Source organism: Doryrhamphus excisus, chromosome 11, assembly GCF_030265055.1.
Source record: "Doryrhamphus excisus isolate RoL2022-K1 chromosome 11, RoL_Dexc_1.0, whole genome shotgun sequence".
NCBI lineage: Eukaryota > Metazoa > Chordata > Actinopteri > Syngnathiformes > Syngnathidae > Doryrhamphus > Doryrhamphus excisus.
In genome coordinates this window covers 2,791,945-2,810,094 of record NC_080476.1, presented here as the reverse complement: position 1 = coordinate 2,810,094, position 18,150 = coordinate 2,791,945, and the positions used below count along the sequence as shown (strand labels likewise).

The 18,150-nt window shown below is 41.0% G+C and overlaps 1 protein-coding gene across 2 annotated transcripts; it reads left to right on the top strand.

Annotated features, from left to right (window-relative positions):
• Window positions 1–803: 803 nt before the first annotated feature.
• On the top strand, window positions 804–17,514 carry mpzl1l (myelin protein zero-like 1 like). Of its 2 annotated transcripts, none has more exons than XM_058087752.1 (6): window positions 804–946; window positions 6,068–6,249; window positions 9,185–9,395; window positions 11,255–11,384; window positions 13,913–14,018; window positions 14,171–17,514. In XM_058087752.1, exons 1-6 carry the CDS (start codon window positions 811–813, stop codon window positions 14,264–14,266), a joined length of 861 nt encoding a protein of 286 aa, XP_057943735.1. In that variant the 5' UTR covers window positions 804–810; the 3' UTR covers window positions 14,267–17,514. The 2 variants fall into 2 exon arrangements, with proteins under 2 accessions (XP_057943735.1, XP_057943734.1); XM_058087751.1 differs by having other exon boundaries at window positions 13,913–14,045.
• Window positions 17,515–18,150: the final 636 nt, after the last annotated feature.

Below are 18,150 nucleotides of genomic sequence, written 5' to 3'. Positions count from 1 at the left end.
ATAGCGACCGGCATGTTGTATGGGTACAATTTATGTGATTTTAAAGGTTGAAGGTTTTTTACTCAGTATAGTTTGAGGTGTTTTTTGGTAATATACAGTCATTTTAAGAAACTGAATGTCCTCTGTGTTGGACATGAGGTCTTACTACGAATACTTTTTCTAATAAAATGATGAAGATGGTTGCCGCAGCAAATGTACTGTAAGTGTAAACCAAGAAGAATGACTGCTCATTACAATATAATTACTGACTGAAATGTACAATGGTAATATAATATAATATAACAATATAAAAATATAGCTAAATAGAGCTATAGACTGATGCTTTAAATTAATTTTATTTCAAAAATATCCTCAAAAGAGTACAAAACATGAAAAAATAATAAAATAAAAATGAATAATAATAATACATTTTATTTGTATAGCGCTTTTCAAAATACTCAAAGACATTTTACAGAAGAATGAAGTTGAATAAAGCAAGTACGCAGAATAGAAGACACACCAAAATACAACATTGATTGGTTAATACACAGTTAAAACATGAGTAAAAGCGGGGCGGGGCACAGCAGTCAGATATAAAAAGTTAGACATTAAAAACAGATTGACGTCAATCTTAGCATATTGTTTTCGCTCAAGAGAATTTTCAGGAAAATTAATTTTCTCTGTTTATATGCTTTGTTTATTACTGTTTCGGCTGTTACTGGCTCACATCCAAACAGATTGTCACAATGTTACCAGTGTGACCGACAGGGGGCAACATCGTCCACAAGTCATGTTTTGACGCTTCTCGGCCTCCTCCCCGCGAAGAAGACAATGCTCGGACGACAGAGGGTGGGAAAAAAGCAAAGCAGGAGTAGTCCCGTTTTCAACAACACAATGGAGCTTAAATTGACAAATACGCTTGCCTGGCGACTCGTACTGACCGGATTTGTCTTATGTGTTCTATCAGGTGAGGAAATTTGAGAAGTGTAAGAACGTTTCGGAATTTTGTATTTGTTTGATTGTGATTTTTTTTTTGGTGTGGATATAAGACGTATCGTGTACGGGGGATACACCTTCCCTGCCAACAACACCTCGTCATTATCTTATATCTCATTAATGTTGCCTTTTTATGAAAGCGAATATTAACACGACGCCAAATGACCACAATGTAGCCAATAGGCTTTAGAAGGGGGGAAGCTCTATGAAGGTAGCAGTTAAACTCCACCAAAACACAAACAAGCTCAGATGGACGTTAGCTAGCTGGCTGGCTGGCTGCCGCCCTGGACGCTCATTATCGCACGGTTCCATCAAAATGGTCGTTTTTCGACACAAAAAACACCTGAAAGGATGATCAAATGTCGTTTTATCAATCACGCCCAGTAAACATACTAGAACGTTCGGCGACAGGTTTGGAAGAAAATTGCGGATTTACACGTCTACGTGTTGTCTCAATGGTGATTCTCTTAATATGTCTTTATCCACATTTCGTTATGCCATATTCAAAATGGCTGCAGAATTGAATTGGCTTAGCCTCGATATTGTTAAATTGCTTTGCCACATTTGGGTTAACCTCTGGTCATTAAACATAACATCATGGACACGATGGTGTGTGTGTATATTCAAACCACGACAGTACACTGTACACAGTGTTGTAGCTAATGTAGCATCTACACAATGTAGTCTACCCGGATTATCTTTGGTCTATTAGACTGGAGGATTTACTCATGAATAACCCAATGCAGGAGACAGATGAACACTTATGTTAGAAAGCATAATAATATTCAGACACTTTGCCTATGCAAACTAATGGATTGGAATCTAGATAGTTACAGAGTAATAACTCCAAACATGGAGGCGAAATGGGTCACAAACACTTCCCACTTCCCTATGTTGTATCATGAAAACTCTACTTCTGTTTTACATTACAACACAGCACAGGCAACTTCTTCCTGATATTCTCAAAGCGGAAGATTTTTTTGTTGATTATAGTGATGAAAACAAATCTATCTGGTGAAATGGTCTTTCACCAGGAGTGTGATCTATAAAAGCACATAACCGCTGGTGTCTTTCATTGATGGCAAAAAAACACAGGCTTTGAATGCAACCTCCTGATCAAAGATGACCCTTTTACCTCTGCGTGCACTTTAAAATGGTGTGAAACACATTTGCATTTGCACTGCAGTCATCCCTTGTTTATCATGGTTAAATGTCTCCAGATTCAGGATTCAATATTATTAAATGGAATATTGCTCTTTTTAGATCATATAAACCATAGATCAGGGGTCGGGAACCTTTTTGGCTACGAGAGCCATGAAGACCAGATATTTTAAAATGTGTATCTGTGAGAGCCATATACATTTTTTTAAACATTGAATGCAATAAAATGTGTGCATTTTTATGTAAGACCAACAGTTTTAGATATAATGGGCTCTAATTATGTAGACCAGGCACACTACCCCACGCCAATGGGGTGTGGCCAGCACACTTTTATGAGCAGCGCAGTGTCCAACAATAAATCAAATACTTGTTGCCATTAATACAACTTCTGCTGCTGCATAGTTTTGCACCATACTCAGTATATTTCATTCTTTTGGCCATCTTCATCAGAAGGCTTGGTTCTGCAGCTTTAGCTAGGTGACTATTTGACTAAAGGAGGAAAGTTTACATTTACATGTTGACATCTCAATGACCGAGGTAGACTACCGCATTACCCAGTAATAATCAAGTTTTGGTGTTTGACCTGGAAAATATCATCAGGAAAGATAGATATGGTTGGCCGTATTGCAGTAGGAAATAGATGGACGGATTAAAATGCATAAGAAAGTTGTTGATTATTTTTAACAGTCATTTCTGTGATGTTTACTTTAAAATGTTAGCAAAAATACATTTTTATTGTGGGCAGCTCGGCTTGAGAGCCAGATACAGTCATCAAAAGAGCCCTACCTGGCTCCCGAGCCATAGGTTCCCTACCTCTGCTATAGATCATATAAATAAGTGCCTTTTCTGGATCACATCTGTTGCTTTGTCCTAATGAACAATTACTGACCCCTAGTGGCCCACGTGGAATGCTACAGTCACACATCTGCTCTTGTATTTGTATTTTAGTTCATGTAGCCATTTTTATGCTTGAAAAGTTTTAATTTAAGCCAAGAATCAGGACTATTTGTTATTTTTTATTTAAAAAAAGCATATTTTTTCCAAACTATAGGCCGTATTCAACCATGAAACTGATCATTTATGAATTACTTTTGGAAAAACCGTGATGTTGAGGCTGCGATGTTCCGAGCACGATAGAGTGAGGGACGACTGTATTAATGCTGGCTGAGCAGTTTGCTTCTTCCAGCAATTACCACATTGATTCTGTTGCTGCTGTCTTATGAGAGATGCTTGTTCAGAAATGACCATGTGGTCAATTAGAGCTACGCCTTTCTGCTTTTGTATACACTGCAAGTCATCCATCAATTTCTATACCGCTTATCCTCACTAAGGTCGCCGGCATGCCGGAGCCTATCCCAGCTGAATTTGGGCGGGAGGTGGGGTACACCCTGGACTGGTGGCCAGCCAATCACAGGGCACATATAGACAAACAAGCATTGACACTCACATTCATACCTATGGACAATTTGGAGTGGCCAATTAACCTAGCATGTTTTTGGAATGTGGGAGGAAACCGCAGTAGCCGGAGAAAACCCACACACGCACGGGGAGAACATGCAAACTCCACACAGAGATGCCCAACTTTTTCTAAGATTATAACCCACTCCAAATCATCCAAAAATATACTTAAGATATGTGTGTATGTGTGTTTTGAACCTGGTAGCTTCACACTGGAAGTCACACTGTTGATATAGCACAGCTAGCTTGTGTATATACAGACTAATTCACCCACAGGGAATGTTTTGTATTGGTTAATCCAATAAGATGTGAGATCTTGATAGATAATAGGGTTGGGCGCTATTTTTATGTACCAGTATAGATTCTTTCCATGATAAGAAAATAACTATGTTGCATTTCCGCTTCTATGGTTACCATCATATTTTCCTCTTTGCCTTCACTGTTAGTAGTATGTAATGACATCACCAAAACCAATCACCTTTTTCATTTTGTAGTTGTATTTTTTGACATTTTGGTTGAATTGCAGTGAAGTATATCCTATTGTATAGTTGGTAAGTAATAAAGTTAGTAATAAAGTTAACGACGCGTTAACGGAGCAATTTTTTGACGCGTGATTAACATGCGCTCCTCCTGTTTGACCCTGTGCCCACACCATAATGCTGTAGTCACAAGCTTGAACAAATATTGATGGGAAATGGAGAAAGAAAAGAGTATTTAGATTGGTAAAGTTGGCTTCAAAGCCCAGGCAGATGGCTCTTGTAGCAAGACCAAAGTTATTTGTATCTACTGTCGCTGTGTTTGTCATATACAGTGCTATCATGGCATAAGAGTGGCCCAACTAACCAGTAATTTTTACATTTTTACATCTCTCTGATGATTTTTGCATTGAACTGCCAGCTAAATTGCAGTTCCAGCTGCTATTGACGGGCTGTCAATGGGATGACCGTGGCTGAAGTCCATTGTTGTGCTCGCATTAGCCGTTTAGCATGGAACTGCCACAATGGTGCACATTAGCTCTCAAAGTCATCAAATCTTACCTTTGTGCATTCCCACATTGTATCAGCATTCGGGAGCAAGTATGAGGTGAAAGAAAGGGGTCAAATACATCCAAATACATCCACACATCCCTCTGCATCGGAGACGGTGCATCGGTGCACTCAAGTGACAAATGTCAAAAAAGTAGGACAAATCGCAGCTCGCATGGAACATTAAAAAACAGTGGTATTTCTAATTAATAGTTACAGTATTGTAATACAATAATATAACTGTAATATAATGATTTGTTTCTATGTATTTTAATATGTTTTAAAAGAGAACTGAAATGACATTGAGTTTGGAATTTGGATGAAATGTTTTATGACTATTGCCCTATGTTTTAGGTATTTTCATTTGTACATTTCATGAACGAAAGACAAATCTAATAATAATCCTTTCTGAATGGGCTTTTTTACTCACAAACATTTAGAATCATAAATAAACAATCATAAAAAGTATCATAAATAAACAAATCTTATTGGGAGCTGACACTTCTTTTTTTCTCTTTGGGCTTTTCCCTTCAGGGGTCGCTACAGCAAATCAACCGCCTCCTTCCAACCCTGTCTTCTGCATCTGTCTCTCTCACACCAACTACCCTCATGTCCTCCTTCACTACGTCCATAAACCTCCTCTTTGGTCTTCCTCTACGCCTCCTACCTGGCAGCATCCGTCTACCAATATATTCACTATCTCGTTCACTATTCCTTCCTGATCTTATCCATCCTGGTCACTCCCAATGTGAACCTCGGCATCCGCATCTCTGCCACCTCCAGTTCTGCTTCCTGTCTTTTCCTCAGTGGCACTGTCTCTAGACCAAACAACATGGCTGGTCTCACCACAGTTTTGTATACCTTCCCTTTCATTTTAGCTGAAACTCTTCTATCATCACACCTAACACTTTGCTCCATCCGTTCCATCTTGCCTGCACACCCTTTTCACAATCTCCATTGTTCTGAATTGTTGACCACAAGTACAAGTATCTCTTCTACCTGTAACCTCACTCTTCCACTTGGGTCCCTCTCATTCACACACACATACTCTGTCTTATTTGGAGCTGACACAAATGAGGTCACATTTTGTATTTGTGGAATGTTTGTGGGCAACTTTAAGAGCTAATATGCTAATAATAAAGAAAAATAGTAATACAGAATATGCTTGCTGACTGTGTTGTTTTAAATAATGGCCCATAGTTACGGAATTGATATCCTTTTACATAAAATTTGATGTTATTACCGTTGTAGTTGTATATCGAACCATTATAGATTAAAAAGTTTTTATATCAGCGATTAATTGTGAGTTAACTATGGACAAAAAATGTGTTTAATCACGATCAAATATTGTAATCGATTGACAGCCCTAACTGTAAGACATTAACATTTTTCTACAAAGTTTAAGGTAGTTTTTGTTACGCTAACGTTGACATTCCCTCTCTTTCCAGTCTTAAAACCGACACTGGCAGTCGAGGTCTACACTGAATCAGAAGTGGTCGTGGAGAACGGGACCGCGGTAGTCCTGCGCTGCACGTTCAAGTCCAGCGAGGTGGTGAACAGCAACATGGCCGTGACCTGGAGCTTCCAGTCCAGCCAGCCCGACACTAAGTTCTCCAAAGCGCCATACGGGGTGAGTCCACGCGCCGGCCTTTTTACAGTTCTTAACAACAGTTTCTCAAAAGTGACAAATATTGACGCACATGGCTTGATATTGACGTTCACGGATGTCTCTGACTTTGGATCAATAAGAAATCTCCAGAACCCACCCATCTCTCTTCAATATGCTCCACACACCCATGCAGGGATTCTTATTCTGTAAATATTTTAATGTTACCTGCTGCTAATATTGGTATCAGTAATGAAGTGCTGGACAATATGGGGATATCGGATAGTGGTAAAAAGCCAATAGTAGGGGCGTCGAGACGAGATGATGCTCAAAATGTTAATATTTATATTAAGTACAATGGAAAAAAATACGATTAGACAAACTTTTTTACAGAGACAGATAAACCACTAATGTTATCATCATATATAATAATAATAATAATGCAGAATAATATATCATAATAATGCAATATTTTATTAGAATTTGTCATTTTTCATTTCATTTTTTTTTTCAACTTAAAAATTTGTCATTTTTAAGTTGGCATGTATTTTCTCACTGGCAATTCGTACTGTCTGTCAAATGTTTAGCATTTCTGGAAATGCTGGCTTTTCAACTGTTAAAGAGCAGCCACTTTTGCAATGGAGCAAACGACACTTCCTGTGAACCCACACAATTTTGCGCTGCTCCCCCATGACTGTACGTACGTATGCAGTTCTATGTTGTCTATGATTATATAAAGTATGCAGAAGCCCCGTCAAAAAAATGTGAATGAACGGGTTTGTGTTTCCGTTACGGGTGGAGTTGTAGACAACTGCCACCAGAGTATGTATTTTTTATTTATTCATTACAGCACATGCCACAATGTTAAATCAGCATCATCAGGGATGAGAACAGCAACAAGCTGTGGAAACATTGCTTTATTTAATACTAAGTTTGTATCTTTAATCGTTGAAATGAAATCTGTGATTGTTGGCAGCTAAACTAGCATGTTGTGATACTAATCCAGGGGATCATCAATGCGGAAGGTTGAAACAGCGCTTACCTAGTCTGCTGACAACAAGGATTCTTTTGCAAGTGACTTTGATTCTAAACACAAGTTGTTCACAATATATTGTATCTTCTATCCTATCATCCTATAATATATCATATCCTTGGACATTCCAGAATATCATGTGTTTTGATAGAAGTCTTATGCAGAGATCGTGTTTTGATCTGATAAATTTGGAGTCAAAAATGGCAAATTATTACACTGTCTGTCAGTCATTTATACCGCCACGGCTGTTCAATGGAAAAACAGACATGTGCAAGGTTTATAGTGTGCGTAAAGCGCTGCAAGTGAGATTCCAATCCTGCCTGGCGCACCGCCACTTCCATATTATGTGTATTGTTATTCATAGTATTGATGCCTTAGTTCAGTCTGATTGGCTTCTGAATGCCCTGTTTTCAGGAGACAGCTTTTCTCCTAACAGGAAATATCGCCCAGTTTTAATCTCACAAGATTTTATGATACCCCAATTGTGCTAAGCAGCCAGGACGGAGATGTTCATGCCGCTCCCTGATTGCTCCCTGTACTTTTCACTGACTTTCCTTCATGGTTCTATGTTCCATTTGTTTCCCCTCTTCACTGCTACCACTGCTACCACTGCTACCACTGCTACCACTGCTACCACTGCTACCACTGCTACCACTGCTACCACTGCTACCACTGCTACCACTGCTACCACTGCTACCACTGCTACCACTGCTACCACTGCTACCACTGCTACTGCATGGTGATCATTGACTGATCTTTCGTCCGGGGATGTTTGCAGCTCAGGAACAGGATCTACGCACGTCGCTGTCAAACAGCTGTTGGTGATCTTGTGATTAACATGACGACACAAGAACCAAGGCTTTATGTTTGCACAGGGCTGTCATGCCAGCACAGACACATTTGCACGCCTGTGGAAAACACACCAGCCGCCACTTTGCCGTGTTTGTCTGACAGACAAGAATGTTTGACAGCCTCGTTGGCCATGGCCAATCAAATTTTACACTGCGTCTTTTGAAACATACATTTCCTTCCATGACAAACCTGCTCAACGTTGCTTCTTGTTTCTGCTGCTGTGTGTCAGAGTAGGCGGAAAATCAAACCGATGTGGCAGTTATCAGGAAGTTGCTAACACAAGAAACATTCATTGTGAAACTGAAACAATTAATACAGGTATATTAACATGGTTAACGGTTCATAAAAGTATAAAAAGTAGTGGCTTTGCAGCTATCAAACTAATAACACCATTGAAGTACCTTTTCACCATGTATATCATAACCTAATATATCGCAAATGTCATTTTGTCACTTTTAGTATAAACAAACACGTATTGACACGACACATTGCAGCTTAAAATGTATAGTAAATGACAAAATACACTAATACAGCATTAGGGCTGGGACATATGACCACACTAGAAATTTTACCTCGATAACGATAAATGCACAATAGATCCCAGACCCCTGGATATCTTTGCCATTGTAAAGTAATTGCAGGAAATGCAAAGTAATTTCTTTTGGTTGATTTATTGACAAACGGGCACGCATTACTTTCAGTGAAATATGAAAGTATAAAAATCCCTTGTAACCAGTCAAGGATAAACCTGGAGTCTGGAATCGATTGCTTTTATCGGGATGCAGCCTGACATAATCCAATATTTTTTTCCCCGCTGATATTGGTCCGATGGGGACATCCCTAATGGCTCTCATCACACTTTTCCTTCGGTGGTGGCCTTAAGCAAATTATGCTATTGGAGTACATCTTTCAGATGATATGTGATGATGTCTCCTTCAATAATTTTTGTTTCATATTTTCCCAGTAAATGTTGGGGGACTCCACTGCGTATTACTGTCCTGTACTGCTTTATTCTAGAGACCAAAGCCCACCCAGTTGTGGTGCATGACTGACTTGTCCCTTCCTTTTTGGCAGATCTTCTACTTTTACAAAGGCACCACATTCCCGGGGCCGATAGAGTTCAAAGACAGAGTGGAATTCATCGGCGACATCAACAAAAAGGACGTCTCGATACGACTGAACCCGGCCCAGTTCAGTGACAACGGAACCTACTTCTGCGACGTGAAGAATCCGCCTGACATCTCGGGGACGTCCGCTCGGACAGAGCTGCAGGTGGTCTCGAGAGGTAACAGCCGGGATATGATATGATAAGGCGTATCTTTACCTCCGCTGTCACGCGGGTGCATTCTTGTGTTTTCCTAGTTCGCGAACACATGCGTGTGATGGCTTGCTGTGCTTTTTCTGTGTCAACATTCTGAGCAGGACCCACAAGGTACTGTAAGCTAACCACAAAAGATTTTTAGATGAATACAGTCGTGTATTCTTAAATATACAGTATATTTTCAAACAAGCCAAATTGGACCAAATAGTGTAGCCATTGTACTTTTGTTCATAAGTCTTTTATAAAGAGTAGATAGATTTGCTGATACCACTAACAGTTGTTTTAGGCCCTTTCTTTCTTAGCGCTCACATCAACTGCCTGTGTTTTTCTTTCTTATCTGTTCTACTGCTATTAGTGGTACACAAGTGGTTTCTTTCATCTTCAGGACGTTCCAAATGTAGTGGCTATGACCAATGTTTGTGAGATGGTTCTGATTGATTGTCCATCGTCTCTTAGATTCAGATTGTTTGTCACCCTTACACAGCTCTCAGGTTTTCATGTTGTTTTCACCTCTAAATGTAATCTACACAGACAAAACCTATCCTACCCAATCTGAAACAGAGTGAATCGAAACCGGTTGAATTGGTAGTGAAATAGGACCCATCAGTCACATGTTCAAATACCTTTGCTCACATGAAACGACATGGATGGATTCAAACAAACGTTACTATCTTCAAAGCTGTGCATCTGACCCAAATGTAAGCATCTGCAAATAAAAGCTGAAATGTTGCTCTGTCGTCTCCATAATTCATCTTTTGGTGTCAAACCCATATGTTGCCAGTCTCACTTTCAGATGGGGTCGGATGGGTTTTGCCTGTGTAGATTGCATTTGCAGGTGAAAGAAAACATGAAAACCAGAAAGCTGTGTACGGGTGGAAAAACAAGTAATTGTGAATGTGAGAGAAGATGGAAAATCTATCAGAACATTGGTCATAGCCACTACAACCATCTGGAATGTCCTGGAAAAAGAAAGAAACTACTAATGTACTAAGTAGCAGATGTGGATCAAGGTCAACATCGGAAGGTGACGACAGAAATTGTGAAAGATAGGCAGACCACACTGGAATTCACCAAAAAGTATAAGGATATGTACAGAGATACTGTTTGTGTTCCTATGTGCTAAAAGAGAGCTAGGTTGTATGTAAGGTGTAAGGTTACAAGGTGACTTTATCTATAATCACATTTAGGGACGTCCAGATACCATTTTCAAGATCGGCTGTCATTTTTGAAGATAGGATAGTATTGACTTCCGCTGCAAGATTTGGCCCATGCTGTTGCCGTATCACGGTGATCATCATCATAATCAGAACTGTGGGCCACACACCAACACGCTAGTTGCAGTAATGCGCCTCAAAGGCCTCAAATGTCTGCTGTGTACCATGGTAAAGTTAGTTTCACTTTAGACGTTGTATATTAGGCTCTGGGAGACAGCGGTAATTCCCCCTCACTGGGCCCGGACTGCTGTGTCATGGTGCGGTGAGCTCACACAGGAAGTGCTGCTCTATAGTACAGTACTACAGACCGTCAATAAATTACTATTGGGTTGAAGAGACTCTAACAGAGCAGGTGTGGATTCCCCAGTATTTTACACACCCATTTTTTCATTAGATTTTTTATTAGATGGACTTCTGGATTGGCGACCTGACTCAGGTTGTCAAAAAAACAACAATATTGTTGGTCATGCTGTGTAATAAATATAATATAAAGAAATACAAAATATAATAAATATACTATCGCATCGACAAGACTATTTGAAAAAAATTGGATCTGACGCCAATAAATGTGGACTGGGACATCCCTAATTTTTTTGCTTTTTTGTGCAGAGTCTCTCCCTCGGAGCAACACCCACATCATTGTCGGAGCAGTCTGTGGTGCTTTGTTCCTGCTGGTGCTCATCCTCGTCGGCGTATGCATCGTCATGAAGGTGCTTCACAACCGCCACGATTACGAAGGGTAGGTTCTCCATCCTTTGGTTGTCTAAACAAATGTCCCCCAAGCTTTGGCCTAATACCACATTGCTTATTTCTTTTTGCATGTCTTTTCCCAATCTGTTTTGCATTTTGGCAAAGGACTGACTTGTGTATACGTGATTATAGAATATTGCGGCCAATCTAACATAACAGTGTATGTTTGTACGCAGGCTTCTTTTCCCTAATTTAATATCATCCTGTAACTCCTCCAACGCTTTTTCATTGAGGAAGACAAACTGATTTTGCACTGATCATTAACATAGACAGACAGTTTTCCTGTTCAACTTTGTTTCAACCACACGCCCTCTCTGATCATCTTCCTCCTAACTCCTAACTAAAGACCCGTTACCAAACCATACCGCCTCAAGAGTAACAGGGCTTGAAAGACTTTCTGCTTTTTACATGTGAACCAACCAATCAATCTGGAACGGTTCGCAAAATTGAATTTAAAAAAAAATGTGTTGGACCGTCCCAAATAAACCTGCCGTCTTTTGATCTTGCGTCCTTTTGATCCTTTGGGGTTGCTGTTTGCACTGGTGCCATCTTTTTTGTCTAAACTAATCCATAACATCCTCGTCTTTGTTGTTGTCACCTCTCACAACCGCTCCGCTATCTGCATCTGTCAAGCTAACTAACCTAGCATTCTGTGTGTCGATATTGCTTCAAGCTAACAGAATCTTAAATGCCAACATGCTTCAGTTGTCATTGCTCCTGCAGGTAAGTGTCTGGTCATTTCCCCTCGACGTGCTATTTTCCACTGCGCCGTACAGACTCTCCTCCACTCGATGTTTGTAGTACCACAACATTTTGCAATAAATACAACACAAGACTACCCTGCTGAATTATACTCCACAGCCCCCCCTTTGGATAAAACTGTCTCCTTACATGTCTCAAGACCAGCGCTGCCCAGTTGACATAAAACCTTTATTCATTTTTGATTTTTGGTATCCTGTTTTAAACTGCTCACCTCCACACCAGGCCGCTCCACTGAGTTACTGATCCTCAAATCAATGACATTTCTTGTCATCAAAGTATCAAAAAAAGGACCAGGAATAGCAAAGACAAGGTCAGGCTAATCACTAAAGCTTGAATGTAAAGTATGAAAAACTTTAACAGAAGTCTCGCTGGAATAAGTATATTAATACAAGTCTAGTGAGACAATAATATAACCACTAGACAGAGCAACTACATTAACACGCGCCTGAAAACTGGAAATGACGCGTTACCTTACCGTCGCAGTGTCATGAGACACTGATGATACTCGAGACTGGGTCTACGAGACAAGATTTTAACATTATTTTTCAGAAAATAAAAAGTCATACTACAGTATATGACAATATATTTTCTACTGCTTGACCTTCCATTGCTCCTCACATGGCTACACTCGTCTGTCTGCACCCACGAGTCAGAGCGACTGTGGGACTAACCAGTGAAACACATACACATGGCAGTATAACACTGAGGCCATTTTCATTTATTGTGGGATGAAGTCATTTATTACTTATTGTCCCAGGCCTGGTAGCCGGCAAAGAATATGGCGAAGAATACACTATATTGAAATATCACAATATCATGATATAATATGTATTGCAATATGGAGTTCACGCCATATTGACCATCCCTCTTTATAAAAAACATGTCTTTTAGATTAGTCAACTGAGAAATTAGTTCACGGCTGTCAGACTCAATTGCACAGGGGGCCAAAACTCAAAGCCAACTTTATTTCCAGGGCCAAAACAGGACCCCCCCCTCGGTTGTTTCTGGTTGTGTACAGTCAAAATACTTTTGGTCTGAATCCGACACCCTTAGTAAGTGGTTGTGCAATTTGTCTTATAATAATAGTTATATTAGTTAATTATAGTATAATATAAAATATATAATCATATAAATAATACGGTGGCCACTTTTGCTCGTGTCCCGTCAGACCAGCCGTAGTTGAAATGACTTGGTCATGCAGATTGTTCCAAGCACTTTGTTTGATGTCACTGAGTTTGATCGTTGTTAGATTGTTGCTCCTCCATTGTTGTTACATTAGCATGCCTCGCTCTGACCGATGCGTTCAAAGCAGCATGTTTTTGCAGGTTCCTGCTGTGCTACATTTGATGTGAAGAACCGACACCCAAACCAAGTAGAGTCTGTACTTTGCAGTGAAAGAGCGGCATCTCCCTCTGAATTTTTGTTTGGGGGCTAGATCGAGCGCTCTTGGGGGCGGTAGATGGTCCATGTTTCAAAAGTCACCCTCCCCTGATAAAGACAATAAGATACGAAAACCACCCACAGTCAGAACAAAGTATTTGTGTCTTTTGTGGCGTATTTGTTGTTGTCATCCGCACGCTTCAACTGCTCATCTCTCACTGTTTTTTTTTTGTGTGTTTTTGTGCTTTTCTTTTGGTCCCCCTCTCCTCCATTATCTATCCATTCCTGTCTCTCCACTTTGTCCCTCCAACAACCACAATGGTCGCTCTTCACCATGGCAAACTGTAACCCCCTTCCCCACGTCGCACAAACTAGCTGTATAACCTTGGAAAGCACGCGCTCTCCGCCTCCGCCGCCCATAAAGAAGGCGGAACCAAAGCTGGAGAGCCCCAGGAGTACCAGCCCCTCGGGTCAAGTCCAGGTAGGAGCCGCGGGACCAATGCATACCGTATGTTCCACTCCACCCTTTCACATGTGACCCTCAATGTTGTATATCAGGACAAAAAAGGCAGTGCATTGATTTAAAGATGCTGTTATCTTGAACATGGTGTGAAACACGTGTCTTTGTCACAGGGCCCGGTGATATACGTCCAATTGGATCACTCAGGCAGCAAAAACTCCTTCCACAAAATGGAACCGGTGGTCTACGCTGACATTCGCAAAAACTGAAATGGACTGGGGAGCGGCGGGAAAAAGAGAATAAAACACACAGTAAAGTATCAGACCTCCTCTATCAGCTGCTCTCGGGAAGGGTGGGCCTCTTTATCATACAGGGACGCTTTTATTTGAATTGTTTGTGTGTGTTTTGGTTTCTCTGTAAGCATGACGCCTATTTTCTTGATGTGCTTTAATGCAGACTCCATACTTTAACAGGACAAAAAAAGCTCATGCTAATGCAACCAAGTGGCCCAACTTCTTATACTGCAGCATGCACAGAATTTTCCAGAACATTTCAACATTCCTTCTTGCACTAAGCAGTGGCAGTTAGTGCAAATACGACAAACAATCGGCTGATTGCAGAACAATAAGGGATGGGTATGCAGCAAAGTTGGTGTATCATTTATTTATGCTTCTATTTATTACACAAGGCAGAAAATACTTCAATGTGTTAAGAAAGAATGAGGACATTTGGCCCTGGGTGAAATGTCACCCTCTGCTGGTTTTAAACATATCAACATATCAATGCAGATGACGCTTTTAACAACGTGCTTTTGTAGCAGTACATGCCCTCTCTATGTCACAAGGCACAAGATAGTCTCCATACGCACTGCAGGGTATGATGCCCAATTTGGATATTTGGTTTTTATGTGCTCATTCACCTTACCAAAAAATGCAGCTGCTTGATGTGATCGCAAAGCGTCTGCAAAGTGACATGAGCACGACTACACTCCATACCTAGTACCATCTTTAAAATTGGGGTTTAGCTTTGGAAACAGTATCTCTGGATTGGCAGACCGGGGTGGTGGTCCCCCCTTTTCAAGAAGGGTGACCGGGGGTGTGTTCCCACTCCTCAGCCTCCCTGGGAAGGTCTATTCCAGGGTAGGACCGTTGATCCAACCTCGGCTACAGGAGGTGCAATGTGGTTGTAGTCCCGGTTGCAGAACACTGGACCAACGCTACACCATGGCCGTTTGGCCAAGCGGTCTACATGTGCCTTGTAGACTGACCTGGAAAAGGCATTTGACCGGGTCCCTCGCCGTGTTCTGTGGGGGGTGCTCTGGGAGTACGGGATTGGTCACATTGTACTTACACGTGCCAAATTGGGGGCTTTCTAACACAGTCGGTGTATGCGGTCACCAAACAAATGACTAATTAGTCACAGCACCACCAACCAAAAAATGATGCAGTTAATTTGTAAGTGTGAGAGTGTAGACCTTTTCTGTTCATTTAAATGACATGTGGTGCCCTCTGCTGGTCGTTGCCAAGAAGTGAAACGGATTGAGATGAGTTTAATGATAAAAAACCAACCAACTGGAAGCCCACATGATGGAAGCGAATGATTCATACCCATCCCTTAACATATCTGCAAGAAATTCACTTGTTTACTTTGGTGGCCAAAAAGGAAACACTATTTCCTTCTTCTGGAAGTGTTCTTTGTGGTGCTGCATTCAGGTACAGTTGGAACTCAAAGAAACAAATTCGATTTTCTGACTCAGCATTGTTTTTTTTTTTTTTGGTTTTGTTTTTTTTTTTCTGGGTCTGGTTTGTAAGTCCTCGGCACGGGAACCATCTTGTATGCATGCAGCCATCAGGAAGCTCCGCCTCCCCTTACAGCGATGATGGTAACGTTAATGTGAACGCACGTTGTGTACCCTTCCAGCATGTTGCTGTGCTAGCTTGTTTTCAATGTTCTCCTCAGTGGAACAGTTCTCTGGTTGATCAAATATGTCAGAAAATATTGTTTTTTTCCTCTTTTTGCATGTTCCACTGAGGGGAGAATCTAAAGGCGGGTGCTGATGTTGTGGGGGGAAGAAATACTGAAACACTGTTTGCATGCAATCTACTAACATGATCATTAGCACTACTCGTGTTGATATGAACAAAAGACAATAACTGGCCACTTACGTCGTTCACCACTTGTGTTCCAGCTTGACAATGCATTCCCTTTTCTTATGTACGCCATGTTGAAGCATTTAAAGCCAAATTCCTTTTCTTAATGTGAATTATGTATACGTGTGTGTGTCCAAACTGCCTTCATGTCGACATCCCCGATGCAGTAAATGTCCAAGTTGACAGTATTTGTACAGAAAACACTCGTTGTTGTAAAGTAGTGCTCTTTACTGTAATTGGCTCATTCCATCTCTTTATTTTGACCCCATCACCCTCGGTCTTAATGCTTGCAGACTGTAACACACCGAGGCTTTGATGCGACTTCACGGCAATTCATTCCAGTTGGCTTGTGGCCACGCCCCCCTCCACGATGTCACCTTAAGGGACTAGTAAGCCACTAGCGGAGAAAAGCAGAGGCAAGATGGAAAATAAGATACTGTTGTAGTCTCTGCTCTCTGGTTAGTGTAGAGTTAAAAAAAAAAAACATTAACAACCGATTAACAGCAGTGGCTGTAGGCAACCACCTGCACGTTAAGAAGAGCTATCAATAACTTTTAGCTTTGAGGGTCGGGTGGTAGGTTCACATCTCCATCATAGATTGATGCTTCAGAAGGCGGAAAATATATTGCAATTTTGCATGAATGGATGGTGGGTGGGGGGTGTTAGCATAGCATTATGCTATGTCCAGGTTGTATTGATGTCGTAACACTTCACTCTGCAGGCACCGCCGTCTCCCATGTGTGTTTTTCATGTCTTTATCTGTTTTTTTGCGCGTTAGCAGGATGCTACGCCTCGTTGCCAAAAATCACAAATGATTTCTTGTTTGTTTGTTTTGTTTTGTTTTAAACTGCTAGTTGCTCCGCTCCTGATTGTGACTGGTGGCCGTGTGTAGTCGTGCTGTTGTACGAGTTGTAGTGATGTAAACTATAAATTATAAGAAAAATTCCAAAGTCGTAAAGACTCTTTAACAGTGCTCTCGTCTTGCTAAATAGTTCATATATATATATATATATATATATATATATATATATATATACACTAGTGTGTTTTTGGTGATTTGTTTGCTATGTTGTAAAAAGAAGAAAAAGAAAGAAAGAAAGAAAATATCTGCACTACGTCTTGACTAGAGAAGACAAAAAGGTGATGTTTCCCATCCGAATGATCCTGGCCTCTGTTAAAAAAGAAAAACTGGAATGTTGTACATTTAGTGCCTTTTGCATTTCATCAGCTAACTTGAACATCTGCTTTAAAGATAGAAAAGATAAGATTCATTTATTTTTCCTTTTATTGTATGTATTTTTTTATAAACATAGTAGCCATTCTGTATCCACTTGTTCAAATTTTATATAAAACTATTTCTGGCCATATGTTGTCTACCTTTTTGTTTCACTTTGACAGTCAAGTCCTAAAACCTTTTACCCAACCGGTCTACCTTGTGGACTTGTGGTCCCTCGTCATGTCCCGTGGGGGGTGGGGGTGGGTGCTCTATGAGTACGGGTTTGTTAGCACGCTACTACGTGCCATCCGGTCCTTGTACAACCGGAGCAGCAGCCTGGTTGGCGTTGCCAGCAGGAAGTCCAGCCTGTGTCCGGTGAACGTTGGCCTCCGCCAAGGCTGCCCTTTGTCACCGATTCTGTTCATCATTTTCATGGACAGAATTTCTAAGCCTTCCAGTCATTTCTAAGGAAGTCCAGTTTGGGGCTCTTAGCATCTCATCTCTGCTGTTTGTAGACGATGAGGTCCCGATGGCGCCAACAGGCCACTGGGACGGTTTGCATCTGATTGTGAAGCTTCTGCGATGAGACCAAGCACCTCCAAGTCACAGGCCATGGTTCTCATTCTCTTGGGAATGAGGTCCTGCCCCAGTGGAGGAGTTCAAATCTCGGCATCTTGTTCAGGAGTGAGGGAATGTGGGAGGGTGAGGTCGATAGGCGGATCGGCGCAGCCTCGGCAGTAATGCGCTCGCTATACTGGACCGTCGTGGTGAAAAGAGAGCTGATCCG